At 40.9% G+C, this 19926-nt stretch overlaps 1 protein-coding gene across 1 annotated transcript; it reads left to right on the top strand.

The window, feature by feature from the left end:
* The first annotated feature begins 1975 nt into the window (after positions 1-1975).
* On the top strand, positions 1976-19892 carry itpkcb (inositol-trisphosphate 3-kinase Cb). Its single transcript, XM_046073358.1, has 8 exons — positions 1976-2367; positions 4666-6006; positions 15825-15924; positions 16020-16233; positions 16545-16749; positions 17089-17190; positions 17839-17910; positions 18051-19892. Exons 2-8 carry the CDS (start codon positions 4852-4854, stop codon positions 18258-18260), a joined length of 2058 nt encoding a protein of 685 aa, XP_045929314.1. The 5' UTR covers positions 1976-2367; positions 4666-4851; the 3' UTR covers positions 18261-19892.
* The last annotated feature ends 34 nt before the right edge of the window (positions 19893-19926 follow it).

Here is a 19926-nt window from a genome sequence, read left to right as displayed (position 1 = left end):
CCCCAGTTGCCTCTGTTCAAGACTTTTACCAATTTAGCAAATTAGCTCATGTTAGCTCAACCAATGTCAAAGCAATTCAAAATCATGAGGCTGCTGCTGTTAATAAAACATTGCACAGATAGTAATTAGGTTATTCTCATCTTTTATTTAGCTTGTCAAGCTGCTCATGCTACCTAGCTTGCTCACTGAATGGCTCGGTTGTGAGCTTGGATTATTAATCAGCATTAAAGTGAAGAGACAGTGTTAGCAGTGTTAGCAGTGTTAGCTGGTTCCTGTCGGCTATGCTCAGCACCAGGGTTGGCTGAAAGGTGAGGGGTTGGTGACTGGTTGTCACGATCCTGTCCTGAGTTTCTCTTTGTCCTGTATCTTGATTCTTGATTCTCTGTTTCTAGGTTTTGGTTTTGTTTCTGCATTTTAGTCCTGTCATCTGTTCTGTAGATTAGTTCTATGTGAGTTTTATTTATTGGTCTGTTCGGTATCTGTTATTTAGTCTGTGTTTTGGTTCCATCTCTTGAGTTCTACTGTTTCAACTTGTTTATTCTTGTGAGGATTGTTGTGTTAGTTCTCATTCTGTTTTCTTCTCTTACTTCTTAGTCCTGTGTTTTAGTTCTGTGTCTTAGTTCCTGTGTTTTCTTGTTTCAGTCTGTTTTCCATGTTATGTGATAGTCCATCTGTATTAGTTAGTAGTCTATGCCGTGCCTTTAGTGCCGTTTAGTCTGTTTCCTGTCTAGTTTGGTTTTGATCCGTGCCTGCCTTAGTTCCTGTCTCTTTCTGTTATTATCTGTTGTTTGTTTCATGCTTGGTTTCTGTCTGCCTGTTGCGTAGTGTCAATTGTGATCTTTGCCTGATTAGTTGTTCATCTGTTTATGATCTTTCTGTGTTATCTTCTTCTGTTCTGATCAGTTATCTTAGTCCGTTCTGTTTTGTGGAGTTGCCTGTGTTTTTCAGTTATTTGGTCTGTCTTGTCTGTTTTGGGCTCCAGTTGGATTCTTGCCTTGTGTTTTGCAACCTGTTAGTGTCTGTCTGTTTTCCCCTGCTGTCTCTCTGCCTGCCTGTGTCCGTCTGCTGTTGCTGGTTCGTTGTATATCTTCTCGCCGTGTGTCTGCCTGTTATCTGTCTGTTCCTGATCCCTGTTGCTTGTTGGAGTGTTACCTGTTGGATTGTTTTGGAGTTTGGTTTCTGTTCCATTGACATTATTTTTGTTGCTTGTTTTGGATTACCCTTGTTTGTGGACTACCATTGTTTGTTGTTTTGGACACTGCCGTAAGTTTTGATAGCTTTAATAAATACTCAGAAACTGTACCTGTGTCCTGCGTTTGGGTCCAAAAACCTGTTCCAGCCTGAAAAAACAGCAAAGTGTGACACTAGTAACAACACCACTGCTATGAAGAGTGACATTATGAAGTAAAATGTGACATGGGATAAAAGTGTCATTGGGGAAAATGCCATATAAAAACAGACTTTGAAAGAGTGCATTTTGAAATTAAAATTAAAATGAACTCAAATAAAATGCCGTTATCATGAAAACAAGTGTCATTAAATAACATTTCATAATGAGACTATTCTTTACAAAATCCAATAGCATTAAACAAATTATTAATGTATGTAGGCCTATATATTTTGAACAATTTAACAAACAATTGGGCGTTTATTTATTTATTTTAATAGGCTATTGAACTGTTTGGGGCTCCATCATTCTGACACTCCTTGAAGTGACTTGATTATTTTTTAAAACTAACATTTTGGGGAGTTTTCCCCCCAAAAGTGCAACATTTGCTGACATTTGATTCAAGCAGTCTTAACAGTACCTTGTTTATATTTTTAACAGAGTAAAAATAAAACATTGCTCATTTACAATGTCCTCAAAACGTTATTTATTTCAAAACACTTTCGTAACCGACCAAGCTTGGACAGTTCAAGGAGCATTTGAAGGCAGCACTTGATAAATCCACTCTGATGTCACGTGCCGTCTATGTTCAGGATGTGTTAGACTAGACACAGTGTTAAACTGTCGGCTTGTAATTTGGGCATTCACATTTAGCTCAATTACTAATTGTTTCGCTCACTTCCTCAATACTTTATTTATGGACAACTTCGTGTTTTAACATCATTTAATCTGAGATGAGCTAAAGTTAGTGCTGTCACTTTTTGAAGTATCAGAGCCACGTTAGCTAACTAGACCCGCCCTTGTTTTGTCAAGCTTTTTCCTCCTTCACTTTAACCACATGCTGATACTACACTGCAAACAACAGCACTGCACACTGCAGCTTAACAGTTAGCCGCAGGCACATCCCCTTTCCACCCTTCTGTAAAAGTTAAACCTCCGCATCACTGCCAGCTTTTAACAGCTGCTTCAGGATCTCTCTGGTAAGTTTGGGCTATTTGTTTTATGATTTTACCTCCAAAGCCACAGTTTCGTGTTTAAATCACAGTAATAAAGAAATCTAGTATATTTTTTTAGTCTTTTGCCAGTTTAAAGTCAGCTTTAGGAAGTTCTGTGTATTGTTTTGCGTCTCTATATTGCCACCTAGGATTGAAATGTCACTAAATTTGCACATATAGGAAAAAAAGTTTCCACCTGAAATTCATCAGGCAACCCTTTTCTAATTGTTTGTCTCTCAAAACAAATGTCTCAGTGATAACTAAGCCTACCATTCCTGCAGAGTGGCTGTTATTTTCTTTAGAGATAATGTATATATTTTTTAAGTGTTTTCCACTAGGCCTACATAGTGTGTCCTCCTGATTACTTACTGATGCCAGAAATAGAGAGTAGATATTCATAACGGATGACTCCTATGAATGTCATTTAATCAGTGATTTATATATTTGCCAAGGGCTGATCATCTTCCCATAAAGCATGTGTCACAGTTTGACTGTGTGTGGATGGGTGCGTGTGTGCGTACACTTAATTTTAAAATAATCAATTCAATGTCCGCATGGCAGAAGGTTCTTTATCCTTCACCTTGATGTGAGTCATTATGTAAGATTATTTATGATTGCGATTACACAAGAATGTACCCGAATGTGTGTGTGTGGGGTTCACTATGAGCTGTTCTTTCCATTGTTATCCTTCCTGTCTCATTTCCTTTCTGTGCTCATTCCTTTCTGACACCAACGTTAAATGACAGTGAATAACAGCAGCTCACTGTGTCTAATGTAAAATGCTTGGAATGTGTATTTTAAAATAGGGGTATTTCACATTTTGTGATACTGTGACATTTGTACATGGTAAAATATTGATGTGAAAACGTGAAGTGAATGCTGGAATGTGGCTGCATAGAGGAATGTATAATGTGTCTTAAAGGTTTCCAGTTTTCACCATCAATCAGGACCAAACATAGAAATTGAAACCCACATACTGTTTGTATGCGCTGTGTTTTGCAAGACGTTTAATAACTGATTAAGGGTTAAAGGAATTTGCTGGTTCCAGCTTCTTAAGTGTGAGGATTTACTTTTTTAAATAATATATTTGTATGTTGAATATATTGTGGTTTTGGACTGTGGGTCAAACAAAACAAGCAGCATCACCTGATGACATCACCTTAAGGCTAGGGCTCGGTGATATGGCCAAAAATGTTATCACAATAAAATATTTCATATCATCTATATTATGATAAATGTCATCATTATTTCTTTCAAGTTTAAAGCAGACTGTTAATTGTGGTTTTAAACTGTTCCTTATGGTCAGAACATTAATGCCAAACACTGGATCCCTTTAATAAATCTGAGGTAGAACATTCAAAACAATTATGATAAAAATCTCTTATTTTTTTATTTATTTTTTTATTTTGTACAAAATATGCATGGGTAAAATCTTTTCCGTCCCTTTTTCTTCTCATTCATTCTTGATTCTAATTAGTTTAATCAAACATTTCTTCTATTTTCTATATCATCTTCTTTACCCAACAATTAATCAATGATTTTAACAAATAAGTGAAAGTCTATGCTGAATCGATAATAAAAATAACCCCTTGTTGCAGTGTTCTGAAGTAAAGGATAGTGTCTGTGTATTTGAGTCAACATGTCTTCTACAGTTTAAATTGGACTTGTTAATGATTTGTTGTACTCATTAGTGAGCAGACAGCTTTTTGTGTTGACCATATTTTATGCCCACTGAAACTAGGCTACATTTTACAGATATGAAAATGCTGTAGTGACACTTGGTACTGTAGTGATAATACATGGACAAGGCTATGTTGTCCAGTCACAGGAGGGCAGTATTACACTGACTAACTCTGGCGAAACTGTGTCTGAACCTCCCATGAAACCTTGAATTTCTTTGCACTCAATTGTTTGTACTGTAAGATTTAAATCGCTCCTGCTGTCAAATGTTCCTGCGAATATCTCACTGCCAGTGAAATGTATTTTAATTTCCCCTGCCACTTTTATTTTGCCAGGAAATAAGATCTGAATTTCAGCTCTGATAAATCACAGACTAATTGGCATTCTTGAGCCAGACACATGTAGGCCTACATGATTAATGACAGCCAGTGTTTACTGGGGCTATTGAGAACCTGTGCAGGTGCTTTATGTGTGCTGTTAAAGATTATATTATCAGTCTGATTAAAAAACTTGAAGGTAAGGGAGGGTGTATTGTTATAGTATGATATTGCTCATGCAGTCAGTGTGTTTACTAAATCATTCATCATCTGTTTGTTCCCACAGATATGAGCAGTTCCGACGTGGGAAAAAGGCATGGAGCAATTTAAGATTCCCCAGGCTTTATAAAGGGATTATGTGACTAATGGCTACGTTGTAGGAGTCACGGTTAAAGTGGTGTGAATTATTATTTTCAAACCCAACCACGGAGGGTGTGTCTGGATCACTGTTAATACTACTACGGTATGCGGGATGGGCCAAACTCGTTCGAATCTCTCGCATACCACCGCCACCACCCGAAGCAGAGCGATATGGAAAGCAGGCGAGGCAGCCCCGCGGCTCCGTATCCGCAGATTTACTAGCGGAGAAGTGCGGCGGAGTGACCAGTTGAACAGGAATCCGATGAAAAACAAAGTGCTGTCGTGTTTGGGAAGGAGAAAGCGAGACTCCAGCCAGACAGAAGCGGAGTTAGGTTGCGGAAACGGAGCCGCGGATACAGCGACGCGCCGCGATCACAGAGTAGGAAAGTTGCCGCGGGACGAGGTTGTGTCGGCGGTTCGGGAACAGGGAGCATCCCCGGGTTGTTTTGAGACACCATCCGGCCTAGGTGATCATGCCGAGGTTACCCAACACGCCGTGAACCGACAGGCGGCGGCTGGTTCATCCGATGCGTCACGTTTGGAAACGCGTACCGGAGAAGTCAGCGGTGCGGGCTGCGAGGAGCCGAAACCCGGGCGAGAAGACGATGCCTCGGAACCCCCGACGAGGGCCATGGAAGATCAGCCACCAGGGGGAAAATGTGTTGTGTCTGCGGGCAGGGAATTAACGGGGGCTAGTCTGCGTTCAGACCCGCTGCTCACCCCTGACCGGGACACTGAGCGGACTCTGTCGAGCGTGCCCCCAGGTTTGGATAGTGGACTGTCGATACTGGACGATTACGCGGAGGCTAACATGACTAAATCTGACTATTGTACAGTTTCTTGTGCGCCCAAAGCTACCGGTGTCCAAGACAACTGTTGCGCGGATGAAACTGAGATCCAGAAGGACTCTGATCAGGGCCCCCCAGGAGCCCAAAGCTTCCCGGGAACCATACCGAAACTCATCATAACCAGAGACCCCAGTCCGACCCGCTCTCAGGGGACACCGGCCCTGCTGACCGTCCGAACAGACCTCAGCACCGGGTTGTGCCTGGACCCTCACCCAGATGACGAGTCTCCCTGCTCGGACAGCGGCTGCGGAGGGTCCCCCGCGCTGATGCGCTCCCCGAGGAAGCTCTCCAACTCCTCCTCCATCGGCCTGTCCTCCGCCTCGTCCTTCGAGGAGTCCGAGGACGACTTCACAGGCAGCGACATCGAGTCCAGTCTGTCTCCAAGCCGGTCCCTGTGTAGCCCGGATGATGGGACAGGGGTGAGTGTCTTTTAAATTGTTTGTCCACAACAAGCCATTGGTTAACATTGTCTATGCATTTCAGTATCTATAAACACTCACATGCTGTGTTTTGTTTATATTTATGATTTGATGATTAGATATGATGACCAACTTTTCTCTGGACAAAAATCATAAAAGGACTACTGCTTTGGCTACCAAAAATATTGTGCAATAGGACATATATCATGGCTGACAGTAAGTGCTGGAGGGTCATTCCCCACCTGAGCAAATCCTGGCATCAGGATCAGGCCAAAATACTACACAGCCACAAAATAAGTGGTTTGAGGAAAACTATGGAAAATAATGGATGTTTACATACAAACCCATACACACAGACAGTACTCATGTCAAGAACTTATATCCTGCAAGTTATCAGATAGCTCAGAAGAGCACATGTCTATTTCCATATTTACACTCTGGACAGTGACCTCAGCCTCTGTCAGTAGATATGGGCTCCCAGATGTCATCTTTGTCACACTGCTGTTGGTCAAAGTCACCGGGCTGAAGTGCATGTCAAAGGTTAGATTTGTAAAAGCTGTTCAAAATTTGTCACATTGATATTTTGAGGCGGTTGACTCCTAGGATATGATGACCCTTGAAGTGCTGTTGTGTTACACAGTGTGTGGCTCACGTGGTTTTGGTGGATCTCTGTTTTGTTTTAAATTACAAGAAAATATATGTGGTTCAAAGCGTTAATGGTTGAACTCACACCACCCTGACAATAAAACCACACTGTAACAAATTTAAACCAAAGAAGAGGAAACTGGCTCTTATCTCCAACCCCCACTTCTGAGTGCCTCTCCTCCCTTGGGTCACGATCACATATTGACAAGCTCAGACGTAGGACCATTTAAAACACTGTCTGAATGCATGTTTGACTGATGTGTCATCCCATTACAGTCACCACTTCAGTGCTGTACAGTTCATAAACAATTAGACATGTACTATCGGCGCAATCTAGAAGTTAGTTTACTAGCCCCTGAGGATAAGGGTTTTCCTCTCCTCCAGACATGAGATCGCCTTTAAAGTTTCCAAGTAGGAATTTGTGATGTCCCCCCACCCCACCCGAGTCAGGAGGCTTTGATGTACCATTCAAATGCTTGGCATGAGACATGTCTTAAAAACAGGATGTCTCCACTGGACACGGTTTATCACTGTCTCCACCTTTTGTTCTCAGCAGCGTGTGAATCCTGTATGTCCAGGTTTTCTGCTCAGGCCACGTCACCAAGCATGAATGTTGAAAGATGTTCAGCTGTTAGCATGCCATTCATATTACGCTGCCCATAACTTAGAAACCAGCTTGAAGTTGTACTCATTTATTTATCAGTGATCTAGCCCCCCCAGTTATTTTTCCACAGCAGACGGTCCACCCTCGTCTGGTGTTTTCTTTCCTTTTTCCAGAGAATGAGAAAGACATTACCCAGCCCCATCTTTAACACTTTTAACCACATTTATACTTTATTTATTTCTGCAGGGACAATACACTTTGAATAACATCACTATAACTGTGCAAATGTTACACATAAGGTTTATTTTCAATTGTTGTGCTTTGACCAGATGATAAATTAGCCTATAAAACAAACATGTAAAATACTAACACGAGAAAGCTGTGTGTGTATGTATGTGTGTGTGTGTGTGTGTGTGTGTGTGTGTATATATGTGTATATATATGTGTATATATAATTATATAATCACATGTCAACAAGAAATGTTAACAGAAATACACAATTCTACAATCTCAGCTTCATTGCCTTAGTGTCATGTTAGTCCAACCAGTGTAGCTAAAGTATAAATCAAACATAAACATCTTAGTCAGTCTTTAGTCACATTTCTCCACACCGCAAACTTAGCAACGATTGGCTCCCAGTTACAGTAATGATGATTCGAATCAGCAGGTCAGTGGACAATGTAATTTCCTGGCTATTACACAGACAGCCGGGAAATGAGCAAACTGAGGAGTTGCACTTGAGCCGTTGTAACAAACAAGATGTGCCTGTTGTTTCTGATAATAGCTGGGGTTTAATGGGCATGCGTCTTTGTCCTCTTGTAGTTGAGCAAAAGCTCTGGTGTTAGTTCTCTGCACAGTAATTAACAGGAAGACGCTGTGTGTTTGTTATTGGCTTTAGAAGGCCGCGGCCACCCTGTCAGCTCCCAGTCAAACGGGGTACATTTTTTGCACTCTGTGACACGGGCAGATACTTGCTCAAACATGCATACTCAGAGACACACACACCTGTAGCGATGCCGTCTTTCATTCAGAGTTAAGTGTGTGTCATGGAAAATTGGGCTGAAGGCAGAGCCAGTTGCTATGCGACATCATTGCCATATATGGGACTTTTTTTCTCTCCATGTCTTGCTCTCTCTCTCTCCTTTTCATACACAGACAGTATCTACTCTGTCCCTGACATTTCAATGTTTGATGTGAATTCCTACAAATGTCTGCTCGGCCAGCAATGCGCATATTATATTATTTTAACTTATTATCAGGTGACTCCCCTCCCATATGACACACTCTTTCTCCCCCCACACTCGGGCCTTGCACAAAAGCGTAATATTTTGCCCCGAAACACCATGAGACATACAATGGAACAGCAAACAAGAGGAAAATTAGTCGAGTCAGACAAAAAACATAGACTGAAACTTTGAACACGTAGCCTACACGTGATGATGATTCCTCTTATTTATGCATGCTTATTCACATGAGCCACAATTGCAGACTTGTTTTCCGTGGCACCCATTATGCAAAGTCCCACACACCACTCCCACAGCACTTACACACAAAACCCGTGGTACAAAGCAAAAAATACAAAAGAAAGAAGTCTATTCTTTTTGTTTAGATCCACATTTCTATTTATAATCTACAATATTTTTTACAGACAATATCATCAACACCACTTAACTCAGTTACATTATGTCAATGACAATAAAAAGCTACACTCAACATTAACTTTACAAATTAGAATGACATGCAGTGGTGGAGGGAGTATTCAGAGTAAAAGTACTAATACCAGACTGGGAAAATACAAAAGTCCTGCATTCAAAATGTTACTTAAGTAAAAGTATGTAAGTAACATAAGCAAAAGGTACTTGTATCGAAAGTAAAAGTGCTCAATGCAGAACATAGACCGTGTGAGTGTTACACTATCATGTAGTTTATTATTGGAATGTTATTATATTAATACTGACGATGAGCCTTTGGTTGAGATGGAGCTAAATGTAACCATTTTATACACAGTAGGATAGTTTAATATGCAATATATTTTATTGAATTGTGTTTTGTGTGGAAAACCTATTGAAATGACTAGTAACAAGTTAAAAAAGTACAATATTTTCCTCTGATTTAGTATAGAGTAGCATGCAATGGAAACACACCTCAAATTTGTACTTAAGTGTGGTACTTGAGTAAATCTACTCAGCTACATTCCACCACTGAAAAACACATTGGACGATCTGGAAGTTTTCCAAATACCTTTTGAGATACCTCACCTTTCAGATAAACTGTGTGCCTTTTATGAACATGAGATAGCTCTCTTACTACTTAAGCTAAATAAAAAAATAAATAAAAAGACATTGGGTTTAGTTAAAAATAACAACTGCAACTTAAAAATATTTTCATTATTGAATAATCAATTTCAATGAATGAGTTCATCTATAAATAATACTAAAAAATATAACATCATGAAATGTTTCGTCTGACCATGGGTCTAAAATCCAAAAAATATTCGATTTACAGTGATCTAAAAGAGTGAACGGCAGCAAATCCTCACATTGGAGAGGATTTAACCAGCACATATCTTGAGTTTGTCCTTGATAAATGACAAAAACGTTTACTCGATTATCAACATTGCAGAGAAAACAAATAGTACTATAATATCCAGTGCTATCATTGTGTAATTTTATTTTAAGTCTCTTTTCTGAAGATGGTTATTTTAAAGCTGGGCCATATTCTGTACGTTCAGTGGCACACAACAGCTGGGCTGTTTGAACACTAAAGAGTCAGGGGAAAGGGATGTGGTTTCATAAAAACTAGGTTTGAAAAAAGAGCTCCCACAGTACCAGTACACCCTGTTGTGTGTACATATGTAGTCACTCCAGTAGCTGGTAAGAGTCGTCTGACAGGTTCTGCTTTGTCTTCAGTATCCACACACACACACACACACACACACACACACACACAAACATGCAGGTTACATAGCACAGAGGAATTCATCATGCAGGCAGAAGGAGATCACCGGGGAGGGTATGGGAAGGCCTGTTGTCCCTACCCCCATGCTGCCAGTCAGACATGACTCTGGCAGGAGATTGGCTCAGCGTGGGGCTCAGGATAGGCCCTGTGGGGATTAGGGGATGAGAGGGAGAGAGGAGAAGAACAAAGGTTATTAGACTGAAGAGAAAGAGAAGCCGGCTCATTGTGCGAAGGCTCATGCCTTCGGGGAGAGAGGAGGAATGATTTAGGGCGAGGACGTAAAAGGAAAGGGGGCTAGTTCAAGCAGGCCGATTATAGAAAGACAGAGGAAATGACAGCTTTTTGTTGGCGGGGAGGTGGATATGCTTGATGACAGCAAAGAAGATACAAAGTATTGAGAAAGTTTTAAGAGAGGGCGGGAGCAGTGACAAGATGTTGAAACAAGAGAAATTGTAAATTGGGAAAAGAGACTTAGAGAAGAAGAAGGGGGTCATTGTGAGAAATATGTGTGAGCTTATAACACCGGATTATTTACCAGGCAACATAAGCCAGTTTACAGCAAGGCTTTACAGACTAACTGAAGCTAAATAACTGAAATAAGACAGAGCTTTAGCTAGGAGCTAACATTAGTCTCGGTTAAAGAAGGTTATAGATGATTGGGAAAGATCTCAGGTTGGCAGGGGGGCCCTCGTCCCTGGTTGTGCTTGCCCTTGGAGACCCTGTGCTGATGGTGCGGAGTATTTTGTACTGGCTGCGTTCCCGGTGTGTCTCAGGGGTCGTGTGCGCTTGTGTCAGCGCCTGCCTCCTCCTACACTACTGCTCTGTCTGCCAGGTAAAAAATGGAAAGTGGCAAATTTATCAGATTTAAATTCAGCCTACCATATCCCTCGGACTGCTGAATATATCTGCTAACGTCACGCGTGTTTAGAAACGTGATATGAGGTTGATTTTTATCAAATGCAGGTTGACAGGTTTAGGTATTTTAAATGTAATGCAGCCCAGTCTCTTTTTGTTGTTATGTGACGGCTGTTTAGCACACAGGATGCAGTTAGTCCTGTGTAGCTGTGAAGATCTCTCTATCTGGGTTAAGAAGCAAACCAGCAGGATCTGGTTCAGGACTTTAATTTTGTTACTTTCATTTAACAAACACACTCAGTTTCCAGCTTATTAGTTAAGTACACCTAGTTAAAACTAATGCTGGGTCGAAGTGTTTGTAAGATTTTGTCAACCTCTCCCTTATAATTGAAGGTAGAAATATATTCTAAAACAGTTTCATCAAAAACTGTCCATTGTCCATCATGAAGGGAGGATTTATTGCAGGACTGTTGTATTAGACTGTGTTCGCTTTAGCTAGCTAATAAACTGGCAACTGAGTGTAGTTGTCTTTTCCTTTTCATCTGACCTGCAAGCTGAACAAGCTGTACATTAGATGAATTGCAGAGGACTGTGCCTATAACCCCATCCTCCAAGTATAGTGGAGTTTATTCTGTCCTGCCAAGAATAATGAAAACTAACTTAGAAGAAGTCGTTTCCACTGGATTTATGTTTAGCTGTCAAGTAACTAAGTAAATAGTTTAATAAATAACCTTCAAGTAATGGATGTTATTGAAAACTAAGCAGATAACTAAATACTTTTCTAAATGGTTTCAAAATCACTTGTTCAGTGATTCTTATTTTTTCCTCCAGAGCTCTTCTAAAAATATTTTTATGTGTGCGTGAAGGGGCTTATGTGTTGGGTGAGGAAGGGGGAGGCTGTACACACGTATTCTTGTGGTCAGTGTTATTTCTTTGAGTACTACTATTGTTTTTATCATGTGAACCACGAGAGGTGTGGGTGTGTGCAGGTGTGTTGCTTTATAACCTGCATCGAGAGACATTATCCTGCAACCCACGAACAGTAGTGGGACTTTACTTTTTGGGGGGGCAAAAAAAAAACTTATTTGAGAAAGGCAGGTTGACAGAGCACATTCATCGGCATCAAAGCTTGGTGGAATAAAGAGGAAGCTTGGAAAACAAAGAAAGCTGACACAACCTCTGTTATATATTCGTGAGTTATATAAGAGAAAGCGGAGATGGTGAAGGTTGGACTGTGAGAGGTGAAATGTGACTTCAGTGTTTAAAAAGCTTGGATGTGTGGGATGGAGAGGCAGGAGGAGGCAGCACTATTTTTCTCAGTTTGAAATGAAAGTCCAGTCTTTTTTACATATTATCTGTAGGGATTCTCTGCATTTGTCATTTTTGAAAAACACCTCCGTATCCAGCAGAACATTAGCAGCATTAGCTGCGGCTGTGACTGGTAATTTTAGTCAGATACATTTGACCCCAGAGGGAAACGCATTAAGCTGTCAGCTTGAAGCAATTAGAGAGAGAGCCTGATGTCATGTGAGTAAGAGAAGTGAAAGAAGAGAGCTTTGAGATTTGGGTGTCCGCTTCACCTTCCTCTCCTGTCAGCCCCCCACCCCCCGACTTTCATCCGTCACTGCGGCCTCTGTCAGATGAGGACGAATTAAGCTAATAATAGCTGAATGAAAAGAAACTGAGGTTACTGTGGTCTGATGGGTAAACACAGTTTGTGTTTTGTCCACAAACTGATACTATTATCTCAGGAGTTTATTTTCGTACTACACTGTAAACGGTTTGTCTGTTTACAGTAACTACAGTATGTTGTTCCAGCAGGAAGGAAACATCAATATTTGGCAGTTTCACATAACCACAGAACATTTATAATGTAATGTGATCTGACTTAATATGAAGTTGACTGATATTTGCGTGTAATCAAACAAACTCTGAAAGACAGACGTGCACCTCAAATTCAAATACACTGATCAAGGCTAGACAATGTTTCTGCTCAGATATTATCTTAAATGTCTAGTATGATCCTGTTACTTTAACAGAACTGATGGATAAACTATAAAATGACCCCTTGGTAAATATACAGTACATGCATGTATATTGTCTCCTCTATTCAGAGGAGAAGGTGAGGAGAGTGGAGTCCTCATGCAGTCTTTTACACTCTTGTGTTATGAGCTTTACATAACTGGTTCATAATAATCCCTTACAGCAGCACTTTCGAGACCAACTGCTGGCGACAGTTTTACTGTACCGACTGGTGGAGTGTCTGAAAGGTGGGTGGCTTGTTGTGGTTTAAAGTTGTGTGTGTGGGGGGGGGGTTTTTCTTCATCTGATATTTTTCCGCTCTGAATACACGGAAAAGAGGATACATACTGGAAACTCTAGGAAATGTTTAGTGTTTTGTTCCCCCTCAAGAGTATTTTCAGCCTCTCAATGGTTTAAAGTCAAGGTTGCCTTTGATATGATCAAAGAATTAAGCATCTTAGATTTATTGGGGTAAACTAGTAGGTAGAAAAATGCACAGAAAAAGTTGTTTGATAAACTGATCAAGAACAGTATTGTGATTGGCGGTTTGCTGTGCATGCAGAACCTGCTTATCACTCAGCAAACTCTGTTTATGCAAGAATCCTTAAATATTTTTACATTAGACAGAATTCTCTTGTAGATTAGTCATGGAAAATGAGAATTGTGCAAGTTTTTCTTTTGTATGGAGCAGCAAAAAGAATGAGGTGTTATGTTGGAGGCGAGTTAATTTGACTTGATTGACATGGCACATCCTGCGATATGAGTATTATGCATGAGCACATTGCGATGACTATGCTGAAACGATACATTGTGCAGCCCTAAAAGGTACTGATGAAATCAGAAAAGGCACATGGTAGTCTTTACCCTAATAAGGCCAGAATTAGCCAGTAATGTCTGAGGGAAATTGTGGAAGGAAAATAGCATACCCAGAAATGGTGCTGCTTATTATAGAAAACGTGCTGAATTTGATGTAGAGCCGCTTCACGAAAGGGACTTGTGAAACATGGCATCGCCCTATTTCACAAATTATTGTCCCTGGCACATTGCAGATAGATTTGCAAGTCCTTCGAAGCACACGCACGGGTCACAAGTATTGCTTCTGGTTTGATTAGTGAAACGTCAAAGCGAGTGGGACACAATGATCTCATGTTGAAAATATCTGCTTCCATGTTGTAAATTTGATGAAATACTGTTGGTGTTCACGTGTTTTCATCACCCGTCTTTGCCTTGAGACGGCAGAGGTTATGTCGGGGTTAATCTGTTGAAGGCTCAGGTCACAGGTGGTTAGTACTCACTCTCATTTTCTCTCCCTCTTGTCTCTCCTTGAAATCCTGACATTGACCAGCTGTCCGACAGTGCACAAAGCTGTTGTACAAGGTTTCCCATCACGAGGAGCTAACACGAGCACACAGCTGTTGTTTCCCTTCTTCATTTCAAAATCAAAAATTCAGGACTGTAGTCACATTTGTAAAAATGTGTGTTATTAATGATGGCTGTGAAACAGAATCACTTGCACTTTTGTGTACATTGTGTTGTACAGTTTTCAAGAGGTAATGTTTTCAAATATTGAGGCACATAAAACCTACAATATCCTTTATGTTAAGTTATGATGGATTAGAAACCTCTTTATCCACAAGACAAACTATTCAATAAAAGCTGAAATAGAGGGTTCATCCAAAATGTAGATCTCATTAATGCTCTTTTTCTAACTGTAGTGGAAAATGAAAATTCCTCCATTAAGACTGTGTGTGTGTGTGTGTGTGTGTGTGTGTGTGTGTGTATTCCCGCATCAAGCCTGTTTTATTGTGACAGGGTTTCAACAGAGCAGCTGTGGAAAGAATGCCTGTGATGAGAGCAGAGACAGGCTGACATGTAAACATGGCAGAGATAGGCCCTGCAGGGCAGGGAGAAGCACAGGCATTCACAGGCGTGTTGTAAAAAGTTTAGTTTTATTATATTACAGCCTCTTGTCCCTACATTTTATTACTCACATTAACCTCTTTTTGCATCTGTCACACCCCATTTTCTCATTCCGTTTTTTTTATCAGGTGGTACACATAAAAAGCATTGTAGGAATGATTAGAAAGACTCCAAATTGAGAAGGAGCCAAGAGTATTCAATATGCTGTTTGCCTCTCAGTAATATCTACTGCAATGTAACACACACACACACATTCCCATCCTAAACTGGCTGTGGGTTTGTTGTGATTTCCCACACACATTCTAATCTATTAACATTATTGACATGTTCCCCTCAGATTGCTTGCGTCAAAGCCCCTGTTGCACACTGTCCTTGCTCTGGTGTTTCCCAACGCAGATAACCATTACGCGCACACACACACACACACACACACACACACACACACACACACACACACACACACACACACACACACACACACACACAGTGAGGTTCTGTTTTACGACACCACCCTGGTGGCTTTGGTAAATGTTTTATGAATGGGCTTTGTGTCACGTACATTGTGCACCTGGCCTTGGCTAAAGGGGAGGATATGTCCAATGTCTACTGAGGTGTGTGTGACCGTATGTGTGCACTACAGGGTGTGTTTTCCTTTAATGAATAATTAGTCTATTGGCTGGTATTTAGCTCAGTGCTTTGTTTGAGCAGAATCCCTCGTACTGATGACTCAGAGTTTCAGATTTGTCATTTGACTTGTGAACCCTGCCTTTTTGTAGCAAGAGGATGACGTTGTTTGCCGTTTTTCTTTTTCCAGAATAAGTCCTGGCACAAATTGAAGACCATGGTTCACTGGTCCCCCTTTGTCGTGTCCTTCAAGAAACGTTACCCATGGGTGCAGCTAGCTGGCCATGCAGGTATACATGAGTATACAGTTTACTACACTCTCCCTACGTGTGCATTATTTTATCTTCAGTCTTTAATCTTCATTGTGTCTGTCTCCTCCTCCAAGGTAACTTCCAGGCTGGGGAGTACGGACGCTTGTTGAAGCGATACTGTGAGTGTGAGCAGCAATGCCTACAGAAGCTGATGAAGGACACTCTGCAGCCCTATGTGCCAGGTTATTATGGTGTAGTACAGAGAGATGAGCAGGACTATAACCTGATGGATGACCTGCTGGCTGAGTTTGACTCACCCTCCATCATGGACTGTAAGATGGGCAGCAGGTAAGAATAGGGATGAGCCACGGATGAAGAGAGCGTTAATGTGTGGGAGACATTTTCCAAGATCATATTTACAGCACAGACCATTTTATCAGAGCTTATTTTATTGCTTTTGGGAGATACAGTGAGCCTTGAAAATCAACCTTTATACACATATAAGCCATAATACAGTTTACTCCCACCAGTTCTCCACCTCTCTTATCGTGTTTATATAATAATAATAATGGCTGTTTTTATGGTCAACAAAGTGCTTCACATGATTAAAAAGAGCACAGTAAGACATAAAAATAAAATATCAAGCTTTTTCTTTTCAGGACGTACTTGGAGGAGGAGCTGATAAAAGCCAGAGAGCGTCCACGTTTGCGGAAGGACATGTATGAGAAGATGGTCGCAGTGGACCCCGGGGCCCCCACCGAGCAGGAGAAGGCCCAGCAGGGAGTCCTCAAACCCAGATACATGCAGTGGAGGGAGACACTCAGCTCCACAGCCACCCTGGGCTTCCGCATCGAAGGCATTAAGGTCAGAGGTCATCCTGTACTCCCAGCTCTATGAGCATGGCTTGCTGTAGTGTTCAGTGCTAGTGAGGAAACAAACTGTTTCTACAAGCAGTAAACCAATCATTGGGAGTAAATATATATTATCAGTCTATTCACTGGATGGACCACACATGCTGGATGGACCACACATGCTGGAGTGAAAACGGAAAACAGAAGTTTTTGGCTGGATCTGCAGCCAAAAAGGGATGTTTGTTCTTTCCAGATTTAATCCAGGGCTGGTTATCAGGTTACTCAGGCAAGAATGAAAAAATCTATACATGGAGAGAGGAACAAGACGTCTTATGTTTTCTTTTTTCTCCAGAAAGCTGATGGAACTTGTAACACCAATTTTAAGAAGACAAAGCACAGGGAGCAGGTGATGCGGGCCTTGGTGGACTTTGTAGATGGCAACACTCAGATTCTGGTAAGTTGCTAGTTCACTGCTAGTTTTTTGTAAATGCAAAACAGCATAGTTTTTTTTTTTTGGACATTCTGAGAAATATGCTTATTTGCTTTCTTGCCGAGTGTTAGATGAAAAGATTGATTCTACTCACATGCCTGTACAGTAAACATGAAGGTACCAGCAGAAGCTAGATAGCTTAGCTTAGCATAAAGACAGGTGGAAACCACTAGCTTAACTTTGTCCAAATAATAAGTAATAAGAAAAACACTTATCAGCACCTTTTAAAACTGACTAATTAACAGCGATCTTGTTTGTTTGATAAGGAACGAGTCATTTCCTGGAGTCTCCGCTGGTTGCCTAGCAACTCCCAAGAAGTAGTTAGGCACATAACCCCCCCATAACAGCTAATTGTTAATTAGTGAGCTTTAGAGGTGTTGGTTAGTAAGTTTTTATTACTGACCGAGCCAGGCTAACAGTTTTACCATTTCCAGTTTTTTTATGCTAAGCTAAATTAGCCGGCTGCTGGTGGTAGTTTCATATTTACTGTACAGACAGCGTTGTTTTCTGATGTATTGACTAGCAGCATTAACAACGTATATAACACTTTTGACTGAGTTAAGTAGGAAAGAAGTTCATTTTGCTAAATCTTAATTTTTCTCTTTTTCTTAGAAGCTCTATCTGCAGCGATTGGCGGAACTCCGATCAGTCCTTGAGCAGTCACAGTTCTTCAAGTCACATGAGGTGAGACACACGCAAAAAAATGATTTGTAAACAAACCTGTTGGCTGAGTTGAAGATATGTGATATCATCCCGTCATTTGCTCCTGTGTTGAATTGCTCACGCACCTAATCTCACCCGTCTCACCGGTTTCTCCATCGCAGGTCGTGGGCAGCTCTCTGCTGTTTGTGCACGATTCCTCGGGGAAGGCCAGAGTGTGGATGATCGACTTTGGGAAGACGGTTCCCCTGCCGGCCCCCCGGACCCTGGACCACAGGACTCCCTGGGTGGAGGGCAACAGGGAGGACGGCTACCTGTGGGGACTGGACAACCTCATAGACATCTTCAGCAATATGCTCCCAGAGACACCTTGAGAAGTAGAACAGCAGTAGAACATTAGTCCATGTCCTGATGGTGGAAGAGAAAACACAAACTGAGACTGACAGTGGAAGGATCAGAAGAGTTTGGTTACTTTTTTCATGATCCACGCCATGATCCAAGTGTCTTTATGCAATTGCACTTGGGTGAAAAGAAGACAAATGAAGACAAGCGCAGGATTTCTATTGCAAAGAGGAATATGCCAAAGGCCGACATTATGCATTAATGGTCCATTTGTGGAACTTGTGGACAGATGACCTACGATAAGTTGAGGCAAAAAGTACAAAGTTTGTAACTTTTGTCACGTGAACCGTGGTTTATTTTGAGAGACTACAGTCCTCTGAATTCATGGACATGTTTTTTCTGCAACCATTTAGCATTGCTCATCTCCCTCGTCAAACACCCCACATAGCATTCTCACAGCCATGAACTTGATCCAGAGGTGTGAAACCTTGTAATGGGAGTTTTATTTTTGTCATGGACCGCTTTTTGAACAACACTAAAACACTGGTCAGACCACATGACTAACTCGATGTGTAAATACAATTTTATTTAATTTTTGTTTTTTGACCTTGATATAACCTCCTTACCTTGTTTGTACAATTTCTGTGCCTCGCAGTTTTTAAAGAAAGAGCTGTGTGATCATTCCAGTGCAGTGGACTTCCAAAGAGTTCACCCAAGAGTAAACTGATTCACATGTAATCCCAAAGTTTGACTTCTGGTAGAAACTGAGAAGTGTTTTCTAAATTTGGGTTTTTCTTTTTCATTCAATTACAGGGTAAGCAGCCTGGCAGCAAAGTTGGAGTTTGTTGCACTATGGATCCTCACAAAGCCATTGAACAAATCACCTCTGTGTGTTTTAAGATAGGAAGCAGCAGTCTATTGCTGGGTTTACAGATGCAGAGTTGTATAAGTTTAACATAAATTTAATTTGGTGTTATCACTTAACTATATTCAGTCAGTGTTGCTGTGGATTTGCAGGCTGTTTTTACAGTAAAGCAGTAGTGTAAAGGGTGAAATGAAACTGGAATTACCTGATTAATATGATCAGTCTTAAGCCTTTTGTGAAGTTTTACATTTCTATCAACACACGATCTTAAAACTGGACGTTTTGAACGTTTCCTGTGATTGAATGGATGATGAATAATTGAATACAAGAATATCGAGGACATTTCTGTAAACTTCATTTAGTCAAACTAAGCAGGATTTGGGGTTTTAACTTCTGCATACAAAATGGAGTTTACAGAGGAACAGCATTGTTATATTTAGAAGTCAATGCTTACGATAATGTTGTTCCTTGACTGCAGCAGGTCTTCCAGACGTCCTTTGACAGTGTTGGCAGCACTGTTTGTAATTCAAATTCAGGCATTCAGTTTTTCCATTTCTGACAAGTAAACATACTGGAAGAGAGGAACAGGATCTAGCGTTTACAAAGTATCATAGTTCTTTGTCCTCAAATCCTTTATATTTGTAAAATCTCAAACTAACAGGGTGCTTCTTTTTAAGCAAGAAGGCTGGATTCTTTACCACATTTTGTATTTTAAAGTTGCAAAGCACAGACAGACTGCAAATTGATGTGAATTCCCTGCTTTGTCCAGGTCGTGGATTGCAATAAACTGGAAATAAGAGTTTGATTTCTTTTTCTCTCCAAACACACATCAT

The sequence above is a fragment of the Micropterus dolomieu genome, linkage group LG17 (assembly GCF_021292245.1).
Source record: "Micropterus dolomieu isolate WLL.071019.BEF.003 ecotype Adirondacks linkage group LG17, ASM2129224v1, whole genome shotgun sequence".
Classification (NCBI taxonomy): domain Eukaryota; kingdom Metazoa; phylum Chordata; class Actinopteri; order Centrarchiformes; family Centrarchidae; genus Micropterus; species Micropterus dolomieu.
This window is presented reverse-complemented; position numbering and strand designations above follow the sequence as displayed.

Coding starts and splice junctions, on each gene's coding strand:
- itpkcb (XM_046073358.1), top strand. CDS start 4,852: ATGGGCCAAACTCGTTCGAATCTCTCGCATACCACCGCCACCACCCGA. Junction 17,191..17,838: donor ATGGCAACACTCAGATTCTG/GTAAGTTGCTAG, acceptor TCTTTTTCTTAG/AAGCTCTATCTGCAGCGATT. Junction 17,911..18,050: donor AGTTCTTCAAGTCACATGAG/GTGAGACACACG, acceptor TCTCCATCGCAG/GTCGTGGGCAGCTCTCTGCT.